Source organism: Phoenix dactylifera, chromosome 4 (assembly GCF_051530095.1).
Source record: "Phoenix dactylifera cultivar Ajwa chromosome 4, Ajwa_hap1_PhDact_Kaust_v1.1, whole genome shotgun sequence".
Classification (NCBI taxonomy): Eukaryota; Viridiplantae; Streptophyta; class Magnoliopsida; order Arecales; family Arecaceae; genus Phoenix; species Phoenix dactylifera.
The window spans coordinates 51,044,489-51,072,286 of NC_143193.1; the positions used below are offsets into that span (position 1 = coordinate 51,044,489).

Sequence of the window (27,798 nt, forward strand, 5' to 3'; positions counted from 1 at the left end):
GGGATGGGATGGGCTGTAAAAAGTTTCAATGGTGGGCATAAGAATATATGGCTGCTGGAAAAGGGAAGTGTCGCGTCCGGACACCCTCTCTGCCGTGGGGAGGGGAAAAAAAAAAAAAACTTCCAGAGAAAGGAAAGGTAGTTTTTGTTCTCAAGAAGACAAGCTCAAGGCACATCTACGGAAAACAGGGCATCTGGAGATATTAGAGAAGAAAGCAGGGGTTCTTTTAACTTCTCTCTCCCTTTCTCTTTTTGCTTTTTCTAGTGATGGTTCTTTCTTTCCTTGTATCATTAATGATTCCACTGGCACAAGAATAAGGAAATGGGTGGCCGGAGATTCCTAGCTTATTTGACCTTAAAAAATAAAAAATAAAAATAAAAAAATAAAAAAGAAATAAAGGAAGGAGGGAAAAAGAAAGGAAGCCCGGCTGTGATGGAAGCTTTTGTCTGATTCGATTTAGCGTTCAACAGAAGAAGCAGAAGGAGGTGGTGAAAAGCTTTCTGAACAGCAGCCTGACATATGTCTGCTGCTTGATACCTGTCCTTTCCTCATCACTAAACCTCAGATCTCATCATATCGATAGACTTCCAAATCTTATGCCTATTATCACCTCTTCTCAGAACCTGATACCTCTAATCCCCTTCACAAAGGATTCGAAAAAGAAAGGTATCTTCTCAAAAGCATGGCACAAATGAGAAGTTTCTAAACTTTTCTCACACACTATCGCAGGATTATACCATTTAGGAATTCATCAAACAACTTGACCATCTTTTCCACCTTTAGACGATTAGGGGATCCACTTTCCCTTGGGGTCCTCGAGATAATAATGATCCCTCCACCTACCAGGCAAGGTGCAAATTCTACAGCTAAACCACGCTAATAGCTATCCAGTCTTTCAGTCTTAGCTCAGCTGCAATAGAGCAGGAGAGCTCTCAGGATTTAAATCTTCCATTAAAAAAAAAAAAACAAATCTGTCAGATGTAAGGCCGACCAAGCTCGATCTGATGATGCTAAACAAATCAAGCCATGAACCAGCAAAACAAACACGAAGTTAATTTCAAGCCGGATCAAAAATTGACCCAACTGGATCAGACTCACTCAAGTATATTTATATTATATATATTACTTATTATTTATATGATGTACTGACAGACCAAGGCTTTACTCAGTATACGTTATTTATCCCTGGAATCAATTAAATATTAATTCCAGCTTGAACTGAGCTTGATTCAACCTGAATTGGCTTTAGCTCAAATTAGAATCATCAAGCTGATCGACTCAAAGCTCGAATTGGTCTTGAAATAATATGGTAAACAAATCAAACTCAATCCAACAGTTCAAGCTTGAAATTCATATCAAACCCAGCTGATCAAACTCCAAGCTTGATTACATCCCTAGTCGGATATCCCTGAAATGAACCAGGAAGTGGGGCATGTATCACAACTCTATCGTGGGTGAACCTGTTCAGCAACATTCGACAACCCTATGGCAACATCGCTACTTTCACATTCCATGCATTTTTTTCAGCCTTTGATCCAATAGGTGACTCAGCCTCAGCACAAACAACACCAGCAAATCATTGGTGCAATTAACAATCAAGGTGGAACCACAGTAGGATACAACTGCTAAAGTTCTAGTATTTGTTCCATAAACGTTGCTCCCAGCTCAGACAGGAATCCATTATGTTTTTGCTCTCACCCAGTCTACCAACACGTAAAATTACAATCGATTGCGGATAAAGGAATTAGAATCTTTGCAAAACAAGCGCAAAATATATAATTATGCAGAATTTACTCTATTTTCTGATCTTGCAATATATGCTGCATAGTGGAAGATGCACAGATGTCAAATTGTTTCCATGCTCTATATCGAAGGGCAAAAATAAACATGACCATGCTAACAGAACGAGTTAAAGACTTTAAGCACATGGAAACTTCTCAACAATTTCAACCATACTAACAGAAAAGAACAAGACTGGCACCGAGATTTGTAGCATTATCTCATATACTTACTAAATAATTGGCAGTAGAGGTCACAGCAAGAAAGCTGCGCATCATTCATTTAGTGTATAAATAAAGCAAAACTGACGTGGGAGAGCACACAGGAATGTCGCAGGTTTTGAATTTTATACACCAACAAGCATTTTTGTTGAAAACGATTTGATAATGAAGAGCCTCAAATTTACAGTGACGTCTGAGAGCACAGAAGGTATGACAAGGAATTTAGGAGAATTACCAATTGTTCTGCATATATAGCAAGGTGCTCAACACATTGTCTGCTGCTCATACATCAAATCCTGGCATGGCAAACTGTGAAGCAAAGGCCTCAACATGGTCTCGAAGATCAATAACATCTCTGTTTCTCTGAAGACCCTTGAGAAACTCCTTTTGTAACTTCCCACGTTCTCTCTGCACGTTACTTGCGATTTGTGCGGCTCTCAGAAGAAATTCAGCAATCATTTCAAAATCTTCCTCCAAACAACCTCTTGTAGTCATGGCAGGGGCACCTTTAGATAGCAAAACAAAAAGTGGTCATGAACTTTCCATCAGAATGAAATGGTGCATTTGAGATTAAGATTATTCCATGCACAAGCAAATACATTATACACATGCACTTGCACATGCACACATACACATGAGCACATAAAAATTATGGGACATTACCTATTCTCACTCCTGCAGGAGAGATGGCACCATTATCACCAAAAATGGGGGTTTTATTCAGTGTAATGTGGCAAGCCTCGCAAACCTTTTCAAAGTTCTTGCCTGTTCAAAATAAAGAAAATGAGGACCAAGAAATTCTTCAGATAATTATATTTTCTACATAATACATTGCATCGATTGTTTTAATACCCTATTAAATAAAAAATAAGCTTAGTTGACACAAAATAAGGCTTTGCAAACAAATCGAGCTGCTCATGAGCAGCTCGGGTTGGCTCAATGGTCATTCATTTAAGCTCGGTTCAGCTAAAAAACAAGCCGAGTTCAAATATTTTTTAGAGCTCGGCTCCATAGACAAGCCGTGCCTGAACACCGGCTCTGTTCAAAAACAGTGGGAAAGCTCAAGTCTCCTCAATAAAAGCTCAGTTCAAAGCCAGCCAAGCTGAGATTCAGGCCGAGCTTGAACAGTATCTGAAGCTTGGCTCGAGCTCAAGCCAAGCTCGAGCAGCTGCTCAAATTTATCAAGCCACACCAAGCAGCCCAATACACTCGGTTTGGCTCATTTGCACCCCTAACAAAAAATGACCTCCGAAGAATTATGGGTCCTGATATGTGTGTGGCCTGTGTGTGTACAGCATTGGAGAGGCACATAATTAACTTCTAGAAGTCAAGAATTTCTTAATTTTCCTAATGTTAACTTGTTTGTCTGTTAAAAGTCAGAATGCTATTAAGCATACAAAGCTAAAGTAAAGAATGGGGAAAAGTCAAGAAACTCAAACACTCTTACCTGACCACATATTCTATGCTGGAGAAGTCTTGATCTTGGTCAGAGAGCACAACTACCAAAATAGTTTCTCCAGAGTACATACTTCTAAAGTACTTAGTAATTTAACCCTGATTGCTTTGATACTGAGTACTCTTTCCTATATGCATCAATTTGTTATAAGAGCTTTATGGTTATTAGGCCTAACAGCTACGACAAAGCCTACCAAAGTTAGAAGACCCCATTATTCATCCATGCCCAATTGACTAGCTATTGCACTAGGCCAAGTCCCTCCAGCAGTGGGCTAGGTCAGTTGAGTTTGCAAGTTAACCTTACATTTTGACATCACTAGATATTTAAGAATCAATCTTGGTAGCACACTATTATGGTGTCACAGTTTTCTAAACAACATAGAAAGCCCCAAAAGAAGGCATGGTGATTTATGATGGACCATAACTAACAATTATCTGTTTCAATTTCTTTGATGAAAGATACTAGCCTTCCATGCAAGACCAAAAAATCTTATCTTGAGTGGGGATTCTTTTCTCACTTAAAATAGCCAACAGGAAATAAATAGTCCCTGTTCTTACAATCAAACCCATCAGATGCTTCTGAGGTTTCTAGGATACAGATTAAATACTAGTAAACCCTTATCCAACACAAAATGAACTCACCAATTCTCCACTCTTATCCCCATAGAAAAATAAGCCATTGCTCTTCACTAATAAGGACTCAGAGGCAGGTTAAACTCTTAGTGTAGGCCCAAAGAAACCAAAAGTTGAGATACATCTATTTCTCACCCTTATTGTTGCCAGCGATACATGACTTTCATGGTCATTGTCTTCCTCTTAGTTGACAGCCAATAAGTTCTTTCCTCTCCATCCACCAAAATGATGTTTTAACTCTACCATAAAGCCACATTTGTCTTGGCTTTTTTTTTTTTTGTATTCTTTTACCATGTCCATCATCAACTCCGAAAACTTCATATTGTGGGTTACCTGGTTAGATTCCAGATACTGGCACCTATAAAACCTCTTCTCTTCATATAACTCCACTAGCATCTCATCCCATGCTAACATTTTGCCATTCACTCTGACAAAACCTCCATTACGGATATCCTAAATCTGCATCCCTCTAATAAGAACTCCTCAGCATCCCATATTTGTCGTGTTAGTTATATCTATAAATGTCATATCCATGAAACTAGACTCTTATGGTTAAACGGATCCAATTATTCATTACACTATAACTTTAACAAGGCATATAGTGGATAAATGCTCCGTTAAATATTGAAGTGTCCATGTTGGTAAGATTTGGGCAATTATTACCTAAAACCTGTATTTATCATCCAAAGATATTCAACATACTAGTATATTATATTGCATAAGTATCAAAACTTATCATCCAAACACAGTGATTAAAATAAGGAAGGAACATAACATTCTCAATGGCAGGCTCATATCAGAAAACTTACAAAACATGGTTTAAGAGAGACTGTTGGTAGTGACCATAGGACTGTAATGCATAGTTTCAGATATAATCTGGCAATCCTCACAATTTTTGTACACTATTTTAGATAACTATTCATATTTAAGGATTTATATTTCAATAATTAGTGGAATGAATAAACTGGTTCAAGTTTTTGTACTACCCAATTGCTTAATGTTATTGTTGACATTTAAAACAGCAGCAACCCAATGGTTGAGGCAAGAGTTTTTTAGTGAATGAACTGGGTTCAATTCCAAAACTTAATCAACCAAAGTATGACGTCCAACACGCCTTTCTTGTTAGGTAAAAGTCAAAATTCATTAGGGAGAAGATGTCACACGATCTATCAGGAAGTCCTTCCAACCCCTTCCTTAACAGGTTTGTCCACCTTCTAGTTCAAGGTCCTTTAACAAGTGAAGGTGAACTACCTTTCCAGCACCATCACAAATTTCATAAGAAAGTCCCTACAGTATCCTCTCTCTCTTTGGCATAAGTGACAATATCCTGTAGAGCATCCTCGACATTTATAGTTGCAAAATCATTCAGGGACCGTAACTTGTAAAGAATAACCCAGACAAATACTTTAAAAAAATGGCCACATGAAGGTAGAAACAGAAGGCATGATAAAGAGGGGAAGGTTTGAAGATAAATAGAAAACTATGAAGTGATTAATATTTTAAAAATGTAATGCTTCTCCTCCATTTGCTAACCGAGAACCTAATCACTCTGTTAATCAATAATGTCATGCCATTGTCATTTGTCAAAATTATATATAACATACCAAGATATAAAGGTCCCTTTTAGGCTTGATAAGAATTCATTAACATGCTCGAGTAAACATAAACATGCCAGGAAAGCAGAAGAACCGTAAAAAGTTCTTAATACCTGTTAACCCAAATGTTCTTAGATCCCAAAGTAGCAAATGATTATCTGTACCCCCAGTTACTAATCTGCAATTTCTTCTCAGCAAAGCAGATGCTAATGCTTGAGCATTTTTCTTAACCTGTTGAATATATGCTTTGTACTCAGGTGTAGCCACTTGCTTCAATGCTATTGCCAAAGCAGCTATATGGCTATTGTGAGGTCCCCCTTGAAGTGATGGGAAAACAGCAAAATTTATCCTATCTTCAAAATCATACTGCTCACTATCATCTGCTTGACCACTAGAAAATCCATGCTTCCTCATCTTTCTTCCTTTTCTGAAAAAGATTATACCACCCCTAGGACCTCGAAGACTTTTGTGAGTCGTTGAAGTAACAATATCACAATAGTCAAATGGGCTTAGACACTCCTGCACATGGTAAAACCAACATGCAATCAACAGTGCTGATATATATACACAATATCAGACAGAATATTTTTTCCTATACCATTGAATACTAATGAGATATATGATGAGCAGAATTGGCTCTACAAATATATGTTTAAAAAATAATTAAAAACTTTAATCAATTGAAGCTAAAATGGGACTCAATCCTTGCCATTCCAAGAGCTAATAATGAGCAGCATATTAACAACTTTGTTTTAGCAAGGATTAATATACCAAAATCCCTTATAGTGAGCATATGCATATTCAGAAGCAAAGTTGGCAACCATTACTTCACAGTAGTGGTAGTTGAGTGCTATGCAATAAGCCTGGTAAAAAAAATGAGTAGAAAACATTAACTAAATGCTCTCCAGTACCTTGAACAAATGATAGCCAGTTCCTTCTTAATGTGATCATGAAGTTTACCTAACTCTTAATTTGTTTTGTTAAATACATAAACCTAGTAGCTCTGTGCCACCTTTTATTACATGATCATACAGAACATGGACTAGAGATTAATAGATATCTAGGTATTCAAGAGATGTTCACACTTGTAATGCTGTTTTTGTAAATCCAGTTGACAAATTAATGATACCCATGCATTTCATTTCAGGCCATGTTTCTACAAACATGACGATTTTTTTCACCTATTCAAAAGGCAAGGGATATCTTCAAGGTTTTACCACTAGCATATCTCATCTAATGTTAACAGTGTTATGAACAAAAGGCAATCGAAAATTATAAACAACTTAATGTTCTGCTTTCAGTTTATCCTTTTCATTTTCGAAAAATGCTTTTTTTTCATGACCCTGAGTTTTTTTGTCCAATTTCTATTTCAGTTGTCACCCAACTAATATTATCAATATAACCTTTTCAAGATGGACTGCATTGCTGCACATATAACTGTTACTATTAGTATCCAAGCCTATGATTTACAAATTTTTAAATGTCAGAACTCGCTTGAAAGTCATGCATTTCGCATTGGATCATAATGGGTTAGCCTGAAAGTTCCCATACTTTTCAACAAGGACCAAAATTTTACTCCTTTATTCTCTCTCATGATAAATTTTATGTTCTCTCTTCATGATTTTTCACCTAGGTTGCTGTCCTTCCTTTCAACCATCTAATGTTTAAGGTGTTATTGCCGTCAAGTCATTTTTTTAAAAGAAAAATAACTTTTCTTTAGTGACTTCTGTCAGAGAGAACAAAATTCGAAAACATGGAATTCTCTTTTTCCCATATATAGGTTTTATAACAAGAGGTTTGAAGCTAAGATTGGGTGTTGGAGCATTAGCATCATTTTTATCCAGAGAAAAATTAGGGGGGCGCGAGGTTGCGGCCCCGTCCCTTGTTTCAAAGCCGACTTCGCTTAAAAATTTTCAAATTTGAAAATTTGAAAATTTTTAAGTAAAGTCGGCAAATCGGCCTCCCTAATTTTTTTTCCGCGGCCTTGGCCTCTGCCATGCCCCCGCAGGCTCTGCCGGCCCTCTACGGGCAGCAAAGGCCTCTCTCTCTCTCTCTCTCTCTCTCTCTCTCTCTCTCTCTCTCTCTCTTTCCCTTTCTCTTCGTCTTCCGCAGCTCTGGCTGAGTTCGGCCCGTATCGACTTCCACTGCTCCGGCATACTGGTTACAGGTCGGACCGGTCCAAACCGGCCGGTACCATGCTTTAACATCTAGGCTACTTAACAATTCTAAGCAATGAACTCACCTAAAAATTATATAAGTAGAAAAAAAATTCTCCAAAGAAAATAATTCACCTTGGCTGCCACAAGCCCACTGATGTGAGCCATATCACACATCAACACTGCCCCGCACTTGTCCGCAATCTGTCTAAGCCGAGCATAATCCCACTCCCTGGGATAAGAGCTCCCTCCACAGATCAGTATCTTTGGGCGGTAATCCACCACCCGGTCCTCAAGCTTATCATAGTCGATATACCCTGTATGAGGATTCACCTTATATGACAAGCTCTCAAAGAATATCGAAGCCCCTGATATCTTCTTCCCACTGGGTGTATAGTAGCCATGGCTCACATGCCCGCCCGACGGTGATTCCAAACCCATGATTCGATCCTTGGGGAGCAAAAGCCCCGTATATACTGCAAAGTTAGCAGAGGTACACGAGTATGGCTGGACGTTCACACCCCAGCTCTCCGAATCAAGGCCAAAGGCAGCAAGGGCGCGCTTGCAACAAAGATGCTCAATTTGATCAATATACTGGTTCCCGCCGTAGTACCGGGCACCGGGCATTCCCTCAGAGTACTTGTTGGTCAGGTGGCTACCGAGGGCCTCGAGCACCGCGCGGCACACGAAATTCTCCGAGGCGACGAGCTCGATCCCCCGGACCTGCCGCTGCTTCTCCTTCTCCATGATCTCGAACACGTCCGGATCCGCGGTGGAGAGAGGCTGATTTCCCCAGGCCCGGATGGCGGCCCACCGAGACTCGAGGTCAGGCCCCACGGCGGCTCTCTTCGATGGATGCAGCGACGTCGACGAGCAAGACGACAAGGACTCCCCCCTCCGCTGCCTCTTGAGGCACATCGGGTACCCCAAGATGCTAAATTCCTCCTGCCGCTGTTCGTCGTCGGACTCGTCAGGATCGTTAGCCCCGACGGAGGAGGCATCGCCGAGATTCTCCGACTGCTGGTCGAGGAGCTGTAGGGGGATCTGGGAGGGGTCGCGGACGCTGGGGTCGACCTGGTGGGTCATGGAGTCATCGGAGATGGGGGCGCGGGGCGGAGCCGCTGCGCGGGGGCGGTTGAACCCTAGCGAGAGATCGGATTGGGGGAGGGGGAGATCCATGGCGAGGGAAATTGAAGGTGCCCAAACCCTAGCCCTAGCCCTAGCCCTAGAGACGGGCGATGGGGGAGGAACAGCAGCGACAACAACAGAAGCAGCGGTGGAAGCAGAAACGGATGAAGGAAAAAGGAGGGAGAGGAGGAGGTTCCATTAATGGCGGTCGGAGGAGAAGAATAGCGAGCGAGAGAGGGCGAGAGAGATAAAAGGCCCAAAGAAAGCCTAAAATCCTAGAAATGGTGGAAGTTTCGGGGTATGGCCGTATGGGAGAGGGACGCGCCGTAGCGTCGTTTGGGGGGCGGGGGTGTGGAGGCGGAGTGTGGACCACCTGGATTTTTGTACGGCAATGGGGAAGAACGGAGGAGCGGGGAATGCACCTGGACGGGATTCGGGTGGCATACTGCGGATCCGCCTCGTCCTCACTCGAGGGATCAGGTCACCGTCTGAGGGATCAGGTCACCGTCTCGATTTTTTAATATTAAACTTTTCTTTATTTCCAAGTTACGTCAAAAATAATGCCTCGAGGCCCGACTCTCTTACTAAAATATCTCCTTCCCACGTTTGGTTGCCCCCGCCACTCGTGCCACGTTGCACGTGCGCATGGTTGCAGGTTGGGGACTGTGAAAGGGGTATTTTACAGGCCAGCAAGAGTCACATGAGGGAGGTGGCGGGGCACGGTAGAATAAAGCTTTCTCTTTTTTTTTTTTATGTATATTTTAAAAAATTCAAAAGCTATAGGTTTGTTCTACTAACATAGTATTAAAAAATAAAAAAAATAAAATAGTTAAATAATATGTACTAAACAAATTAGTTATTTGGCAAATCAATATATCCATTTAGATAAATCGATATATAATTTTTAAAATATAGTATTTGCCGGCACCTATTTAATCATTTAACAATGTAATACTCGTTTTCAAATAAATTAATATACAGTTTCAAAATATCATATTCACCAATACAAACTATATACTCGGTGATACACATGCGTCTACTTTTTCATACATACTATGAGCTTATATGATATATATCTATATTTAGTAGTGATCCAATTCCACACTTTCAAGTAAATCGATATATAATTTTTAGAACATATTTTATGAGTATATATTATATAGCCAGATGATACATACTAAATAATTAATCATCTCATATTTAATTTTTTAAAATTACGAGATTGATGAACTCCATTGATAGTAATAGCCTTATTAATTCTTACTTAACTTTTGAATTTTTTTGTTTATATAATTTTAATAATTTTTGAATTTTTTTTAAAGTGTCTACTAAAAATATTGTGGTAAAATAGAAAGTCTTTTTTTTTTTTTAATGCCCGCCCGATATAATTTTTGGTTGAGGAGCGTAACCATGGTGTACGCGTGTGGATAGGATATTTGCGGAGGCTAAGTTGTCCCGAATAGGACGGACAGCTTCTGTCACACTGCAAGGAAGCTTCGAGGAAGGGGAGGAGGCGACCTTTGTCTGCGTTCCGAATGACTGAATGGGGGGTTAAGGCGGTCAGAACTCACGGTAACGCCGAGAATATGAGGCGGTCAGAACTCACGGTAACGCCGAGAATATGCCAAGGTGAAACTTTCTTAAAGTATCCCAGGAATTCAAAGAATATCGAGCACACATGGACATCCAGTACCGAATATCCACGCAGGTATAATATGTCTATAGGCGTGTATGTCAATGGGGAGGAAGTCTTCTTACAAAAAGTTCCAATAAGCTCCTACATCCATGCAATATTTTTCCAACATTATTTTAGCAAACTTTTTAAATTTTATTTTTAATGGCCATGCAATTGAACCAACCAAACATATGTAAAATAGAAATATCCAAGTTTGATAATCCTACAATTTATGAAAATACCAATGTCTAAGAAAATATCGATCATAAATCCATAGCAATGAAAGATAATTAACCAACTGCAACAATATAAGTGAAAACAAGAGAGTTGCCGATATGTATGTTCGCCATGACATGTTTGTTATAACTAGAGGGAGATAGTAAATATGATTATTAGAAAAACATGAAAGTTGCTCGATATATTAAGTTATGTCAAATTATTAAAAAGTTTATTTTAATAATACCGAATATCATAAATAGGTTAGTTTGACAATTATGTCCGGCATGTAGGCCTACTTAGCCACATCTCCAAGACATTGTGGGTTATGATGTCGACACTTAGGTGACATTTGATATGGGATAATATCTCTAAATGATGAAGGTAGAGATAAATCACTGTGTTTGATTGTACCAAACGATCCTAAGTTGCAGTGATCCCAAATAATCCTATTTCTAAAATTGTCAACTGACCTAGTGATGTTAAACCCATTCTTGAGGACCGGTTTCCAAGACCCTCCAAGGGATGGGATGAAATTTGGGGACAAAAAGACCCTACTTCAAAAGAAAATGGTTTTCAAAAATATTGATACCTAGAAATAAAAATTATTCTAGTTAGGAAGGATTTGATGGTCCATAAAAAAGTTTTTTTCTATTTAGAAAGATTTGATAATTCCCTGAAGTTATTTTTATAGATTTTGATTAATTTTTAGTCTTCTTGTTTTGACAATCTGGTTTAGTTTATATTTTTTTTTGATTTATTTGAAAATTCTATTTAATAATTAGAAAATATACAAAATATATCAAAAATAGTTTTAATATAACATGGCCGGTGATCGTAAATCCTCGTAGTATCAAATAGCTTGATTATAAATATCCAGAAATCTTTAATTACTAAAATATAGTATAACAAATGAGATAATCTTAAATCAACGGAAATTAGAAAGTGTCATCCGAAAGCACCAACGCCAAAAAAGCGTTCTTGGATCGCGACGCTGCCGGCGAGAGCAGAGGAGAAGAAGAGGGGCGTCTCAATGGAGGGGAAGAAGGAGGCCCAGCGGAGGCACGGATCGACCACCTTCTTCGTGATGGTGGATTACCTCTTCCTCCTCGTCTTCTTCTGTTTCCTCTGCTACTTTCTCCTCAAAATCTTGCCCTCATCCGCCTTCTTCTCCTCCCCCACCACTTAACCAAAAGAATTCCATCTGTACCCTAAGCGATACTTGCTTTTCTTCTCTCTCTCCCTAACTTCTGGAATTTCTGGCGTTCGTGGCGTTTCGGATCTATTCGTTCTCGGAAATGCGGCGCATCATTTTGGTCGTCGGCAAAACCCTGTCGCTGAGGGAATCTATAGAGAATATTTGTATGGATCCTTGTTTTAAACTTTTTGATTTGCTGCAAGATGGTGAACTTAATTTAATAAACAGATCATGATGTGGCTGGCATTGCATCTCTTGTTTCTTATTGTTGTGATGCAATTTTTTTTTTTACGAATTTCTGTTGGCTTCTGGCAATATATCTTATGGTGATGCCGGAAAGAGTGTTCGGATTTGAGGCTTCATGCCTTTCACATGCAAATATGGTTTTATAATGCGATGGAGTTTTGACTCATTGGATTTGTTCTAATAATTCCGAATCATGCTAATATTGTTGATAACTTGATATACATCTTATTGTTTCCACATCTTTTTGCCTTCTCGATTTGCTCAGAATGTTATATATATTGCCAGATAGATAGTGAAGGCATTGTTGCAACCTAGGCCAGCAAGATTGTTGATCTGAAAAATTGAATTCTTTATCTATGAGTGTTATTTATGTATTGCAATATCATTGTTATGAATTTTCTGATGGAGTAGATGTTTCTGTTGCATAATGGTGACAATGTTTAGAAAGCAATTTAGGATTGCTGGTTGCTGTCATACTGCATTGGTTGGTTTATTTACTTGTCCTTGAATTCGATTCATTAACATTATAGACACCAAATGTTTGGTGTACAACATAGATGAATCTATCTTCCTTCTCTTTTCCTGCTCAAAATTTAGGTTAATTTTCATTCCATACTGTTTATAACTAACAAATCAATTGTTATATAAGGAACAGCATAGTGTTAAGACAGGAATAGGAGAAGGGAAACAGGGTCCTTGTCAGTTTTTGCTAGGTGCCATTGCTTTGCTAGAAAGCTAAACAGTGTCACAAGCATGATTAGTGGCATGTAATTCTAGCAGTTGAAGAAATGCTGGTGGGTGGAGGTGTAGGACAAGGAGGGTGGTCATCAGCACACTGGGGTTTCCATTATTGATTCTACTGAATTGGAGTGGTTTCTTGATGACAATGTGGTGTCACCGTTCGGCCCTAGTCATGGCTGTCATTCATGGTTGATTTTGTCTGCATGGGCCCTGTGTAGTCCCATTCACACCTGATTCAAAGTTACTAGTAACAATTATTTGATGCAAGCAAAAATCGGAATAATAGTTCAGACCAAACATCCTTATTCTGAGTATTCCAAACGGATTCCGGAAGACTAATGAGGATATTAGCTAGAAACACTAGCTAATAAATTCTATGCATTGGAATAATTTTTTTATTTTTTGGCTGGAAAGCTTGGGAAAAAAAAGTTGAATGACAAACTCCAAGAGTTCTAATAAGTTTGCTATTAAAACTGATGATAATTGGTAAATTTTCTGGATGATCGCTGGAATTGTCACAATGCACCATGTGCTCTGCAGAAAAGTAAGCTGCTGCTATCATGGCCATTCTACCATTTATGTCAGTGCTTCTGGTGGCCTTATTTTAATATCCGCCAAAGGAATTTTAATGATGGAAGGCAGAACATCGAGGAAAGGTAGAAAGTTGTAAAACTGGGAGTAGGTCAAAGCTGATAGTTTTAACAGTTGAAATATATGGAGATCTGAGTTATTTTACAATAACTTCATGGGTTGGATATAAATCATCAGTGTATTAAGAAGCTAGGCATCGTTGTTTTAGGTGGATCTCAGTTACCATGATGACAAAATTTAGTGTCCCTGGCTAAGTGATTGGCATACACACTGCAGTGCTCAGTATTTCACTCAAACCAATTTAGTTCTTCACAACTTTTAGCTATATGATATGGTGATGTGAAATGCATGTTTGGACAGATGTAAATTTTAGATTTTGCAGTTATCATCAGTGGAAAATTCAAACAGTATCATTGATAGATTTGACAGCCTTCCTCAGGCACTAACAATATATTCTCTGTTTTCAAGCATTTCATAACATATCACCATTTGACATGATTACTTCATATATTCTGCAGTTCAAGGTTTGAATATTTATTTTATTGAAATGACGAATGAGAAGTAATCAAGAAAAGAAGGCATTTTAGAATTATGAGCAATTGTCTTTTTAAAACATCTTGGTAAATATTAGAATATGTTACTTAATAATGTTCTAGACGCCACTGAAATTTGAATGACTTATGATGAAACAAATGAAGCCACCATTTTCTTAAAATTACACCTTGATGCATAGTATATCTATTCTTCAGCTGAATGTTGGGGCAAAATTAGATGCAGCCTGAACAATGCAGATGCAAAAGTTGCTGCAAGGCAAACTATGTGACTATTCATCAGTGGGATTACAGCCTTTACTATATTTTTGCAAAGGTTTCATCAGCTGCTGCAGGGACTGGCAATTCACCATGTGCCACTGCAGTTCCCATCAGTATCTAGGAACATCATAGCTGCTATTGCTATGGCACAGCCCATTGGTGTGAATTAGAAGCGCCAAGCACTTCCTTTTTTTCCTTTCCTAGGTGTATCTTGAACTTGATGGGCAGCATCAGTTTATTGGCTTATGTATAGTGGAACAAAGACGAGGAGGAAGGGTGAAGACGATTAGGTTGCAAGAGGGAGAATGCTATTTGGTGTTGTAACACAAGCAAATGCAGGCATTGGCTTCTAATTAGGGGAAGAATGAGTTAAAGGTGATGTTTAGCAAGTGATATGGGGGAATTCCATCCTTCTTTTCAGTGCAATAATTTCAGAATCACAGTTGAGCCTAAAGTTGCGATGACTTGAGAAGATTATGCACTTGGAGGAGCTATCCTTATGTTATGACTCAAAAGCTATAGGATTATTCATGAGTGCAACTTATACCTTAGAATGTTCATAATATATTGTAAATTTTATGCATCTTTCTTTACTCCCAATCCTCACTGGCAGCTGAAGATGGTGTAGAAAGCCTGGCACAACATTTGTGAATTGAGCAACCATGTGGCACCTAACACTAGAATCAAGACAGTGTCTTTTATCTTTCAGAGCTAGCTGGAGCTCAAGATCCAGCAATTATTCTTTGGGTGTAGGATGGCTGGGGGCTGGCTTGCTGATGAATTTGGTTACACGAATCGGGGACAAGCTCTACCGCTGAGTTGTGAGTTCAGAGATTATTACTTGTGAAGTAGAGGTAGCAGCATTAAGGAAAAATTGAGAGGGATGATTTAGATGGTTTGAATATATATAATATAGACCAAGGGATGTACCAGTAGTGATTCAATACAGGTTAAAGAAAAAAAAAGGTAGAGATAAATTGAAAATCATATGGGATGAAGTAGTATGGAAGTACTTGATATCACTACATCTTTTAGAAAGTGTAGCCCTAAACATACCAGAATGGTGGAGAAAGGATTCATGTAGTTGACCCAAACTAGTTAAGGATTATGGCTTAACTGAGTTGAGCGGACATGAAGATTTCTTTTTCTTTTCTTCTTTTTGTTTTTTCCCTTTTTCTTTTCTTCTTCTTTTTTTTTTTACCCTTTTAGTTTCAAGAAGCTTTCCTAATGTCTACTGTAAAATGACCAGCCCATCATTTTACAAGACAATTTTAAGAAGACAATAATGTAGCTTCCTTTTTTGACAGCATAATATCAATTAAGGTTGGCAAATATTCGAACTTCTATCTACCATCATCTACTACTACTCTGTAGGAACTTTCAGGCTTTTAAATAACAGATATCATATAATGCCTATCGATTATATATAAACAAGCAAAGCAATTATTAGTACCTCAACAACTATTCAATAATACCCTTCAAACAGTTCCAATGGAATTCATTTTATCTGATATACACAACTCGGTATGTGTAAACAAATGTCTTCTATTGTCTCAACATGAAAATTAAATAGGTTAGAAAGAAAATTGGAAAAGCAAAGGAAAAGGCATAGTAAAACTTATCTTTTCTTCTTTAATGCTACTTACAAGTTCCAAGGTGAAATTAAGAAAAGAAGACACAACCATACAAACAAGCATGTCCTTACATTTAAGCTTCTTTTAAACCACATGGGTAAATGTATAACGAAAATATAACAAATTTATGGCCTGATTAAACTCCAACGTTTGAATTCAAATCAAAAGCCATGACGAGAGATAACAATGCGCAGATAGGATGGTTCCGCATAAAATAACCCACAATTGATCAATTTGCCTGGAAAAAAGGAAAAAAAATGCACAGATCATTGGAGCAAGGGATCTCCCACTGGACAAGGCCCCTCCACTGCTTTGATTGTATTGTTTCAGGGTGATTAATTGTGGATGTACTAAATACTTCAGAAAAGATAAGACATGAGCAGTATGGTTTCAATTTCTATTTGACAACCAGAAAACATTTAAGACTTGAGAAATTTTCAACCTCTATGAATAAAAGCATACTGAAAAATAAATATTCAGAAACTTCTATGACTGATGACCCAAATCTTTCTACCTGCAAAGTAGCATATGCATGTCGCAAGCTAAAGAGCACAGAGTGGGATAATTGGAAGAATCATATTTACATATGAGGTTTTTTTTAAAAAAAGAAGCAAAGTGATCATCATTAACATGAAATTTTGCCATTTTATTCCTGTTGATTTATTTCCACAAAAAAGAAACCACTTTACAATCCCTGTAAAGCAATTCAATAGTGACAAAAAATAAACATATAAATAATCACAATTATCACAGACCAACTTGCTCCAAAATTTTGCTTAAAAATTGCAAAATTGGGAAACCTAACTGTAATGAACATCTATGTACAGTTGTTGTAAAGACAGAAGAACAGAAGAGCAGAATATATTTTCGTCCAATGCCAGAGAATAATCAGGGACACTCATATATCAGCCTTCAAACACAAGAGAATTTGCACTTTCGGACTACTTTGGCAGCTTTGTACTGTCTAACTTTGATGAATTGTCACCAATATCAACACAATCTACAAGAGACCGAACATCACACTGAATTCCAACCATCTGGAACTGTCAGGAAGTACTGAGACATAAACTTTCTGAACCTTTTCTTATATTCCTTTGGGAAAATAACAGTTGGTGATGCATTTCTAGGAACAACTAGAGAAGCCTTCACCCAGGTCTCCAGTTGTTTATCCCAAGTGTACTGCCTTAGATAATCAATAATACCAAATACCAGCTCCTTTCGTTGTTTGTCCACTCCCACAAGTAAAGAGTAATCCATGACATTAATAGACTGCAAGAATCATCTTAAAGAATAAAATTCCTATCCAAAAAACCTATTATTATAATAATGTAGGAAAAGAATTGGCAAGCTGCATACTTACTGTAAGAAAAGATGTGTCATTCCAGATAGCCCGTTGCAGAAGATGTTTGGTTTTTCTACTAACATACATGGGAGATGCTTGCATATCCTCAATAAAGTTTTGATCCAAAAAAACCTTTTCAGGGTCATTCACATCTGAAATGTATCGGGAAAAAATAGATCCCTTAAGATCATATTTGCGAGTAATATTTCGTCCAAAAAGAAGATTTTCCATCACCATCAGATCAGTTTTCACTTCTTTGCTGTTTTTATATTCTTTAACCTGCAGCACAAAAGATCTAACCAAATTAGTATTACTGCAAGCCCAGTGCTTTAGAAAGCCATCAAGAATATAGATAGTAGGATAACCTGATATATGCCCAAGACTTTTGCAAGACATGTTTGGCTTCCGGCGCTTAAAGAATGACAGATATGCTCAAAATAATCCGGAGCAAACTTTAGAAAGGAGTCAAGCTCGGTCTTCTTGATTTCTTTTATGATGAATCTGTCATCCAATGTCTTTGCAAAGAAAGCTTTACTCTTTCCTCCCTGAGCATTCCATTTTTTGCAACGGCTTAAGGAAGATATGTAAGCCAGTTCAGATGGGCAACACATCCTTCGAAGAGCATAGAATTGTTTTGCATGTAGACAAACAACTGAGTATTTACTTTTTCCAGTTACTTTTCCCACACCCACAGGGATTTCAGGATGCATGTTTTCTGAAGCCACCTGGTGATCCACAGGGAAAGAACCTTCAGAACCTGAGCTGGGCACCTCATCAGAAGAAATTGACGTACTCAGTGAAACATGTGACCCCTCTGAATCTAAAGATCCAGTAGATGACCAATAAGATGAAGCCCCAGAACCATCAGAAGTTGAGCTACATGAGTTATCGATTACTTTAGCTTCTGTTTTGCCAACTAGTTCATCCTTTTCATCTACGTTTGCCAATAAACCAAACTGATCCTCAGACAGGGCCAGTGCACAGGCAATTATGCTTGATATTTCATTGTCACAAACAGAGAAAACATTGCCATCTACATTAACAGGGAAGTGCAATGAATCCTCCGTTTCCCGAGGGACTAGTTGGCGTATTGGGGACAGGTGTGTTGGAGTATAAGTATGGACAAACTTGAACTTCTGTGAGTAACCACCACAGAGATCCTTCTTGTATGCGCTCCTTGTTTCAAAGGATGGAGCCCAGATCCAACCTTCAGGGTTATCATCTTGCATATATTCTAAAATAGTAGCAGATTCTCCTGGATAATCTTTGTCCCTTGAAAACCTCAACAAGAGGTCAGATGGACCCTTATATGGTTCTTGGTCAAAAGCAGATGGTATTTTTCCCCCAGACATTGATCTAGAAAAAGTCTCTCCAATCAAAATTCTGGCCTCTGCAACCTCAGCAGCAGTGGAAATACTAAATTTACTGCTCATATTTTCAGAAAGTTTGTCTGACCCGGCTTCCAGCTTGGATTCCAAAATGCTGTAATTCTTAGAACTATGGCTATCAGAAGAAGAGGATTCTTCAACACTGCTACAGGGCATGGCATACTTCGCCTGCACAAATTGATCTTCATGGACTTCATTAGAAGAAGCATCATTGTCTCTTGCATATGCAAGGAGGAAATGCAGACGACGGTCCCAGATGTAAAGTTTAAGAAGCAACTCTTGAAATAACCAACCCAAACCAAGGATTTCATGCACACTCTTCCCCATCTCTCCACTGCAATTGATCGCCTTTAGTAATGGAGCCTGCTTGATTAAGAGCACAAGGGGGGCAACACCACAATGATGAGGCTATAATTCTAGTCTAAAAGGTCTAAGAAGAGTAAATCTAAATGCAGAACATACAGACTGACCTCGAACTCAGATTTTTCTTGCATCAACATCTCGTCAAGTTCAGAAATATCTTTTACCAAACATGGAAAGTTTAGAAATTTCTTCAAAACCAAGGTAGAATATTTGGGCTTCAACTTATGCAGTAAACTTGCAACCTCCAAGAAAAATGTGTTTCCTTTTTCAAGCACCTAGAAACGAGCAACCATCATTTCCCCAGATAAAAATGTTACATAGAAAACAATAAGTAGGTGAATGCTTTCTGGCCACTTACATCTTTTGCCTCTCTCATGAGCGACTCTTGTCCATTTGGATTATGGAACTCCAGTACTGGTGGTGGCTTACTTGCAGCATAGATTTCAACAGATGAATATCTGAACATTGCAACTCTGGAGCCTAACCTGTAAATTACCAAAATGACATAAGCAACTTAAGAATCAAAATTGCTGGTATAGCTAAGTACAAAGGTACAGAAAAAATAATAAAATCAAATAAAAGAAACTTGCATATACCCGAAAAAGCGAAGGCAGTCTCTGTGCAGTGAGTGTCCACATCCTGAAGATAATCGACTAGCTGCCGAATGGCTTGTAAAGCTCAGCTCTAAGAATTTTCCAAAAGAGAGACCACGAGCTGCAGTAGACATCACAACCCTCTTGGTGGATCTTGGGATCCCACTTTCATTCTCGCATTTTAGACACCTAGTCCACATCCAAATTTTTCCTTCTGCTTCCCCGGACAAAGATGATTCTGGAGGAAGTCTCCTGGATGAAACAGTTAGATTCCCATTCTGGTGAGTGTAGCAGGATACATGAGCCTCTGGGGGTTCACCGCATGAAGAGCAACTGTAATTCTGCAGTAGAGACATTAGCTTCAATCAGCACCATCATCAGTTACAGGAAAAGGTAACCATCATTGAACAAACTAAGATAAAATGGAAACCTGGTTGAGAATAATTTCTTTAAGGAATCGTCCAAGAGACACATCAAAATTCCCATAGTATTTTATACGAGAAAGACGACTTTGCTCGCAAACAACATGCTTTGACATACACTGGCTAGACAACAATACCAATATGCTTTCAGAATCTGATATGCTCTCAATGTCATCCTTGTTTTGCATTTCAAATTTGTTGCTAAAATTAGTATCATGTTTCTTAATTGTCTCATTGCAATTTCGTTCAGCCTTTTCACCATTAGAGATTCCATCATGTGCTTTCTCTAGAATGACGCTACTGGTTTCTTCTATGCCATGATTAAGTGTTTCTGTTGGTGGAGAAACAGGTAAGACACCAATACTTGGAATATCAAGCTCTTCTTCCTTGAAGCCCAAGTACATTGAAACATGCTCTGAAATGGGAGGTTGATAGCTGTCTCCAACCAAGTTTCTAAGAGAAGCTGAGAAAGTTGACATTAATTGACTGGAAAGAAGAGATGGTGTTGATGAATCTGGCAAGGTTTCGTCATTGTTGCATCTATTACAAGAAAGATCCCCATGTGAAAGATGATTTTCATTACAATCAATATTAGGGCAAAATACAGATGACTCTGAAGAACCTTTAAAACCAGGATGCGAAAAAGAGGATATTTCTGTATGAGCTGTTTTTGCTTGGGATGCATCGGAAATAGGAGTACCTAAAGCAGCATCAGAACCATCAAAAATATCTGCACTACCTGCAGCATTACAACTACTCAAGGGCACTGATATATCTGTTAAAGAACAATTTGCTTCTCTAACAGCACACGCATCACAGGAAAAAGCTCTTTGATCTGCAAAGAATGATGTTTCAAGGATCAAACGATATGCGGCAAAGACTGTGTACTGCACCACTCGTTTTATTTTCTTCAGTTCATCACAATGAGATCCTTTCAGCAATATCTGCAATGTGAAACAATTGATAACATGGTTAAAGAAAATGTCAACTAACATTGACATTCAAAGTAGGTTACTTCACGCAAAGATCAAGTGCAAATACTTCTAATCCATACCATACCATGTGATAATGTGTACTATGCTGACCGAACGCAAGCACAATATACGTAGTCTATACTGCTAACCCATGCAAACCCTAATTCTTAAAATTGACATAGGTCCATGACTGGCAGAACAACATGGCACAATCTTAGTTGCCAGAATTGGGACTCGGTGTGCAAGCAGATGTGCGTGCCAGTATGGGGATTTGGAAACACTTTTAGTAAAGAAGCACCTAGGAAGCTTTTTCCTAGCACCTAGGAAGCAAGTGCAGGTTCAAGTTTCCAAGATCAAAGCAACCGAGTTACCTAGATTGAAGATTCCTGCTACTAAGGGCACAATACAACACTATAAACATACTAGCACACATGGAGCAAGATACTTCGGTCCATGCTTTAGCGTAAGTTGGAAAACAAATTGCCTAATTCAAACCATTCATGGGAGCTCAGCCTTTAGTCAACCAAATTGTGTGATTAAACTGTTTCCTATTGATAAATTATTTCCTACTGAATCAACTTATGATCTGGCTGATGCAAGAACAAACTGATTCAAATCACCCAATTCACAATCTTCCCATTTGCCTTCCCAGATTATTAACATAAATAAACACATGATTCATCATAATGACAGTCTAAAATGTTAGGCAAAATTAACCTTCAATTTCTTCCTATTTAAAACAAGAAATCATATCCAAGTAGTTCAACGTAATTAAATTACAGTTTGGAATGAGTTACCAATCTGACCAGATTATGACCTTTACAATAATAAAACTCCTTTAGAAATCTTAAGCGTCAAATGTCATGTATGAATAGTAGTGAATAGACTTGCATCTCTCATACGGCATGTGGCCTATCACCCCATTTAGAAAATCTAAGGTGGAGGGTTCACATTTCACAGAAACTAGCAATGAAATGGAAGTGCAAATTATGAAATGAATCCTATTATGGTGATATTTAATTCCAGGCTTTCTCATGCAAAACGTGCAGTGCACATGAATTGTCTCCACAATTCCACTCAGCTGCTGAGAGAAATGAGCAAGAGTACGCCAGTTGTTCCTCTTAAGTAAAGCACTACAATTCAATTGTAGAAAGAAATAGGCAGGGTTTAGTTATCCTCCATATGCAACATGCCCCAGCTTAACTGATTGTTGCGAAAATTGTTCAAGGCTTGGTGTCTAGCTCCAGCGACATATCAGAACCCTCATCACCAAATATATGACTATCGTAAATGTTTGATAATATGACATATAACTGGGAGGGAAGATGGAAAAACCCATCAAACAATAACTTGCTCCATTCTAATAATGATGCAGAGGTATTTATTTGACTCCTCAGAGTTACAGTGGGCTCCTCGGCTCACCACTGACTGATGGCCGAAAATACTGAAAATGTCATTTTTGGCTGCACATCATCCCCAATGCCTGTATGTGCAAACACACAATTTTAGGGCACTTTGACCACAGCAACCTTTCCAGGTAATACAAACATTAATCCTGTTTTTTGAGAGCTACACTTAGCTTAAGTCAAAAAGCCATCTAAAACTAGACTATATTACCTTCTCCCGTCTTTTCTTTCTTTAAGAAAAATATCAACAGACACTACCTTCCATGCTTTCAATTATTTTTCCTGAGAAAATTAGTTGTCGGTTCTTTCTGGTTTACTTAACATACACCTCTTAGATACCTGAGTAACTTCTCCAAAATGAATACTTTTCTTCTTAATTTCTCTCTCTAGAGTGCTTTTTTTAAAGATTTCTCTGCCAATGTTCGTCCCTTTTGAAAAATCAATTTTTTCGGGATTTAAATGGCCTTAAGATAGTCATCACCTTAGACGCTCACTCCATTATATACCTACAAGATAGTCATCACCTTGTCTGTTCGAGCCCTGTAGTTCCTTCTGGTTCATCCTTTCATCAACTGCCCATTCTGCGGTCCAATGCCTCAACTTGACATCATGATGCCTCACAAATCCCTGTCATTAGTCATGGCCTTTCCCAGAACTAGGAGCACAGTTTGTTGGTGCAGGAATTAGGGTGTGTGAGTAGTCATCCCTTGCGCACAGCTTGACAAACATAACTGTTGACAAATTGTTCTATATGATTTCAATATTTTCTTCCAAAATGGCCAATCTATGGCATTATACCGCCCAATATAATTTCAAAGTGGTGGCGGCGGAAGAAGAAGAAGAAGAAGATAAAGAAGAAGAAAAATGAAGTATCCAAAAATAAGCATGAATGTGATGCCTTTTTTGAAGGTTGAAGTTGAAACTAAATAAAATATCCAAAACTAAGTATGAATGTGATGCCTTTTTTGAAGGTTGAAGTTGAAACTTCTTTTCTCCTAGCTCTGGTTTTTCCCTCTCCTAAATTCATTCTTCTGTAAGCACGAATTGATGCTTTTTTTGAAGGTTTTTCCCTCTCCTAAATTCATTCTCCTCGCCTGCATTTAAAATTGTTACGTATTACATATTTCTTCCATATTTAAATTAAACGTACCCGATATTACATATTTCAGGGTCTTCTGGAGTCGACATGCTCATACCTGGAACACTCAAACACCGGGCATAAACGAAGCATCCACAAACATGACTCTCAGGTAACCTTAAAAATCACAATCATTATTTATGCCTATCCTGTGGAGCTCATCAAGTAAATATAAGGTGGACAATTTTTGCAGGTTACTGTTTCAGAACTTCTCAGTTCCTTTCCCCTTTAACATATATTGCATCATAAACTCATCTGATTTGAGATTACTTGTTCACCAATACTCGGTTGGAGATCTACAATCTAGCATATCATCAAAAGAAGGGGGAAAAACAAGATGATGATTCACAGAAAGTAAAAAAAAGTAATGAGTCTTTCTACAAGGAAGTTCAAGTCATATTTGAGGTTTAGGTCATTCTCATACACAATACAGAAAACCAGCAAATGCACAGAAGGGGACAAACACAAATTCTGGAGAAAACGTGACAAAATCAAGTGACAAATGTGATAACATTAGACTCACCGTACACCCCAAGGGTTTTGGAAAACCCTCCAAGAACATCAAAGTTTTGCATGACTTCTTTCCACTAGGATTGCTATGTTCCTCCACAAACTTTTCAGTGCGAAATGAATCACAATGTTTCAGCTTTGGATTGGCAAGAATGTCAGAAGCAGATATAATCTCAGAACCTGCACAGCGAGCAATTCTTTCTAATCGACTGAGTTTCATATCAAGTGCTAAAGTCATTCCTTTTGCCAAAAGGGACTCCTGCATATCACGTGAAACATTTTTCTCTACCAAAACCACATTCGGATGACATGTTTCTAGCATCTCACTGATGGATCTTAAATATTCCTTATCCTGTTTCAAACAACAAAAATTTTAGGACCAGCAAATCGCATGCATTATAATTATATAAGAACTCGATCATTTTCATGGTAGCTTACCTGTTCCATTAAATCAAATGATGACAAACCAATATCACGCTGCCCAAGGGGCCCTTTAAGAAGTAATAGTCTAGGATTTCTACACTTGGTTGGCATGTGCTTGTGTGCAGTGTTTTTCTTGAAAACTAAACCCTTGATCACCTGACTGCATACCAAATTTTCAGCAGTTAAGAAATGCATTACATCTTTAACTCCATACGAAGAAAATGACTCACATGGATTATAGCCTATTTTGAAAGCTTCTGAAGTGTTTCTAATTACCTTTGACTGCGAGCACCTGTGGCAATGCACTTAACTTTCACATAGGACCCAGCATCCATTGCTCTACCCTCACCAGAGTCAGGCTTAACAAGCAGTGCAGCTTCCCATGATAAAGAAACAACAATGTCAAGCCAACTTTCACCATCCTCTCCCTTAGAAGTTATACCTTCTGATGCCAAAAGTCGACTTACAAGAATCTTAAATGGCCCATTCATTGCTTCCATCATTGCATTTTGGTGCTCTTCTTTGCAACCATGAATGCTTCTGTGTCCACCATCCACACTACTCAAGAAACTTGGTTGACCCCATTTTGTACCATCACCGAACTCATCATCATCATCATTATTAGCGACAGAATCCATGTCATCTTCAATGTTGAGTGGTTTGGGTGGCATCCAGATCAGAAGGTTGGTTTCAGCATTGGATAAGATCGATGCACTTCTGCTGTCAATAGCATTATCTGCTCCATCTGAACCACCTCCAGCTCTTACAGATCTTACATCTTCCAAGGTGCTCTTATGAACACCAATGAACTCAGCATCACTCTCCTCATGGTTTTCCCATGCTAATGAGCTAGATCTATGGATTTCTTCCATTGCCGGGGGAAGCCCATCTATGGTGGTCTTAGCATGAGATTTCTGAGAATCAATATGTATTGATGAACTTCCATCACCACCATTTTCAGAGTGTTCAGTAAATTCCAGTTTTGGACACCTTTGATTGGTACCTAAAGCCTCATCTTCGTCCTCCCTGTAAAAATGATAAGACATGAGACAAAGAGAAGATGCAACAAAAAGAAATTAGTAAGGAAACAGGGTTTCTTAAGTATAACAAGTAATGGTCATGACAGGATAGGGGGAGTGATCTCAACACAGTTAGATGGCTAACCGGCGTGGGATATCGCAAGAAATTTTTTAAAACAAGTCATAATTCAGAGCTAAGCATTAACCATATATCCTTGGAACTGATTGTTGATCTTTTAGCTTAAATCAAATGCCATGAGAACTTGGTATTGCTCTTTCATTCTCAGACTTAAGCTAAAAAATGTACAAAGGTTCCTCACCCAAAAAACCTGAGAATGTATAAACCAGAGTGCATAAACACAACCAGACAACATGCAGCTCAAATCCACCATGTACCTGCTCAGTGAATCCATATCAGCTGGGAAATCACCTGAAATGGGAGAAAAATTAGCCTGAATAAGTTTCAGGCTTGCAAGCAAGTTGATCTTTACGAGAGAAATACGGAATTCTATTTAAATAAGATGCATCAGGAAACCAATGAAAGGGGATGTCACAGAAGAACAACTCACCACAACTTGGAATGTGGTTGCTCATGAGACTGGTGTAAGGAATCCAACTGCTCATTCTTGAAGATTCTTCCTCCTGCTTCCTCAAACAAAATTTTCCATCCAAAGACGAAGCCTTGTCCTCCTTCACATGCCCAAGGCACAACTGAGAGTGGCAACTTATACAATAATATCGACTACTCAAATTCACCTGTTGCAAACCATATGCAACACACATTACACCCATCCAACCCCAACGAAACTTGGTTACATCAAAATATCAGACTCAATCAAGAACATTAGATTCCGCTTCCTTTTCCCTTTACACAAGAAAGGCCCTGAACAAGAAAAGATAATTGGCATTAATATTTTACTCCCATCTAATACAGTAACCCATATACCAAGTTCAAAGCAACATATTAAACTTCATTTAAACCCCAGGTAAATAAGAACGTCAGTGAAAAAAGAAACAATGAACCAATCCAATGTTCTTGGGATTCACCAATCAACTCAGGAGTCAGGACGTACAACCTCTATGAAACATCTAAATGATCCAGGACAAAGACGGTGCAAATTATTGCAAAATACATTAAACCATCCACCAAAAAGGACATTTTGAGAACGTAATCTCTTACGAACCATATTGAGAAGATCCAATTTTATAATTAAAGGAAACTATCTCAAAAAAAAAGAGAAAAGCTTAAACGCATTAAACTAAAAGAAAATAAAGCGAAATATTCCAGGAAATATAATAAATCTCCAACAAAAACCAATCCAGAGTACATGACTTGAACTGAGATACACCAAACACACAAGGCAACAGCCTGAGGAATCAACACGGTAGTCAAAATTTCAAAAAAAAAAAAAAAAGGCAATAGCTCAAGCCCTGCAAGTGCCAATTAAAACCTCGATCTAAACCTCAGCAACCTATCACCAACCGAATAAAAAGAAACCCACATCCATAAAACCCATCCCCTAAACCTGAACATCTATCTGCAAAAAAGAAGAAGAAAGAAACAAGAAAATATGGAAGCCGAGAACCATTCCGCAAACCTCAAGATCCAAAAACACATCACCAAACTCCACAAAATAATTCCAGATAAAGTAATAAAAAAGTGCACAACCCCCCACCCCACCTTCCACCCCCCCCCCCCCCCCCCCAAAAAAAAAAAAAAAACCACAAAACGGCTCAGGAAGGAAAAAGAGAACCAGAAAACGAATCAAATTCAAGAACCAGAGCATCGCCGCGTACTCGCCTGGAGAGATCCAAAGCATCGCCAGAAACCCGCTTCAAGCCCCCTCGCTCCATCCCTCGATGACTTCTATAAAGCCGACGAGAGAACCTCGATCAGAACAAGCAGAGAAAAGAGAGGGAGAAGGCGTCCTTGGAGTGGAGCCCACCGCCCACCGCTCTTCTCGACTCTCTCTACTCGCGACTTTACCGTTGAAATCTCCGCGTATTCTTCTACGTATTCCCAACGGATAAAGCCGCCGCCGGGGCGAACGCCGAAAGAAACCATCAGCTGTTTCATATGGACCGTCGGATGCAGGTTCCGTGTATTAATGGATGGCGGATCTGGTTCGCGCGTAGGAAT

The 27,798-nt window shown here is 38.7% G+C and overlaps 2 protein-coding genes across 3 annotated transcripts; both read right to left on the minus strand.

The window, feature by feature from the left end:
* Window positions 1–1,986: 1,986 nt before the first annotated feature.
* SHM7 (serine hydroxymethyltransferase 7) lies at window positions 1,987–9,520 on the minus strand. The gene is made up of 4 exons (XM_008783350.5): window positions 7,975–9,520; window positions 5,797–6,202; window positions 2,664–2,765; window positions 1,987–2,506 (listed from the first exon to the last, which is right to left on the minus strand). Exons 1-4 carry the CDS (start codon window positions 9,016–9,018, stop codon window positions 2,283–2,285), a joined length of 1,776 nt encoding a protein of 591 aa, XP_008781572.2. The 5' UTR covers window positions 9,019–9,520; the 3' UTR covers window positions 1,987–2,282.
* Window positions 9,521–16,705: 7,185 nt separating this feature from the next.
* On the minus strand, window positions 16,706–27,653 carry LOC103701325 (putative 1-phosphatidylinositol-3-phosphate 5-kinase FAB1D). Of its 2 annotated transcripts, XM_008783347.5 has the most exons (13): window positions 27,460–27,653; window positions 26,228–26,541; window positions 26,055–26,088; window positions 24,916–25,665; window positions 24,655–24,799; window positions 24,230–24,568; window positions 20,197–21,132; window positions 19,770–20,107; window positions 19,532–19,658; window positions 19,281–19,448; window positions 17,788–19,173; window positions 17,441–17,701; window positions 16,706–17,349 (listed from the first exon to the last, which is right to left on the minus strand). In XM_008783347.5, the coding sequence occupies exons 2-13, from the start codon at window positions 26,448–26,450 to the stop codon at window positions 17,098–17,100; spliced, it is 4,959 nt and encodes a 1,652-aa protein (XP_008781569.3). In that variant the 5' UTR covers window positions 26,451–26,541; window positions 27,460–27,653; the 3' UTR covers window positions 16,706–17,097. The 2 variants fall into 2 exon arrangements, with proteins under 2 accessions (XP_008781569.3, XP_088576578.1); XM_088720452.1 differs by lacking the exon at window positions 26,055–26,088 and having other exon boundaries at window positions 27,460–27,583.
* Between the last annotated feature and the right edge of the window lie 145 nt (window positions 27,654–27,798).

Coding starts and splice junctions, on each gene's coding strand:
- SHM7 (XM_008783350.5), bottom strand. CDS start 9,018: ATGGATCTCCCCCTCCCCCAATCCGATCTCTCGCTAGGGTTCAACCGC. Junction 2,766..5,796: donor AAGAACATTTGGGTTAACAG/GTATTAAGAACT, acceptor TATTTTGAACAG/GCAAGAACTTTGAAAAGGTT. Junction 2,507..2,663: donor TCCTGCAGGAGTGAGAATAG/GTAATGTCCCAT, acceptor TGCTATCTAAAG/GTGCCCCTGCCATGACTACA.
- LOC103701325 (XM_008783347.5), bottom strand. CDS start 26,450: ATGGGTGTAATGTGTGTTGCATATGGTTTGCAACAGGTGAATTTGAGT. Junction 25,666..26,054: donor GATATGGATTCACTGAGCAG/GTACATGGTGGA, acceptor TCATTTTTACAG/GGAGGACGAAGATGAGGCTT. Junction 19,449..19,531: donor TCATGAGAGAGGCAAAAGAT/GTAAGTGGCCAG, acceptor GCTCGTTTCTAG/GTGCTTGAAAAAGGAAACAC.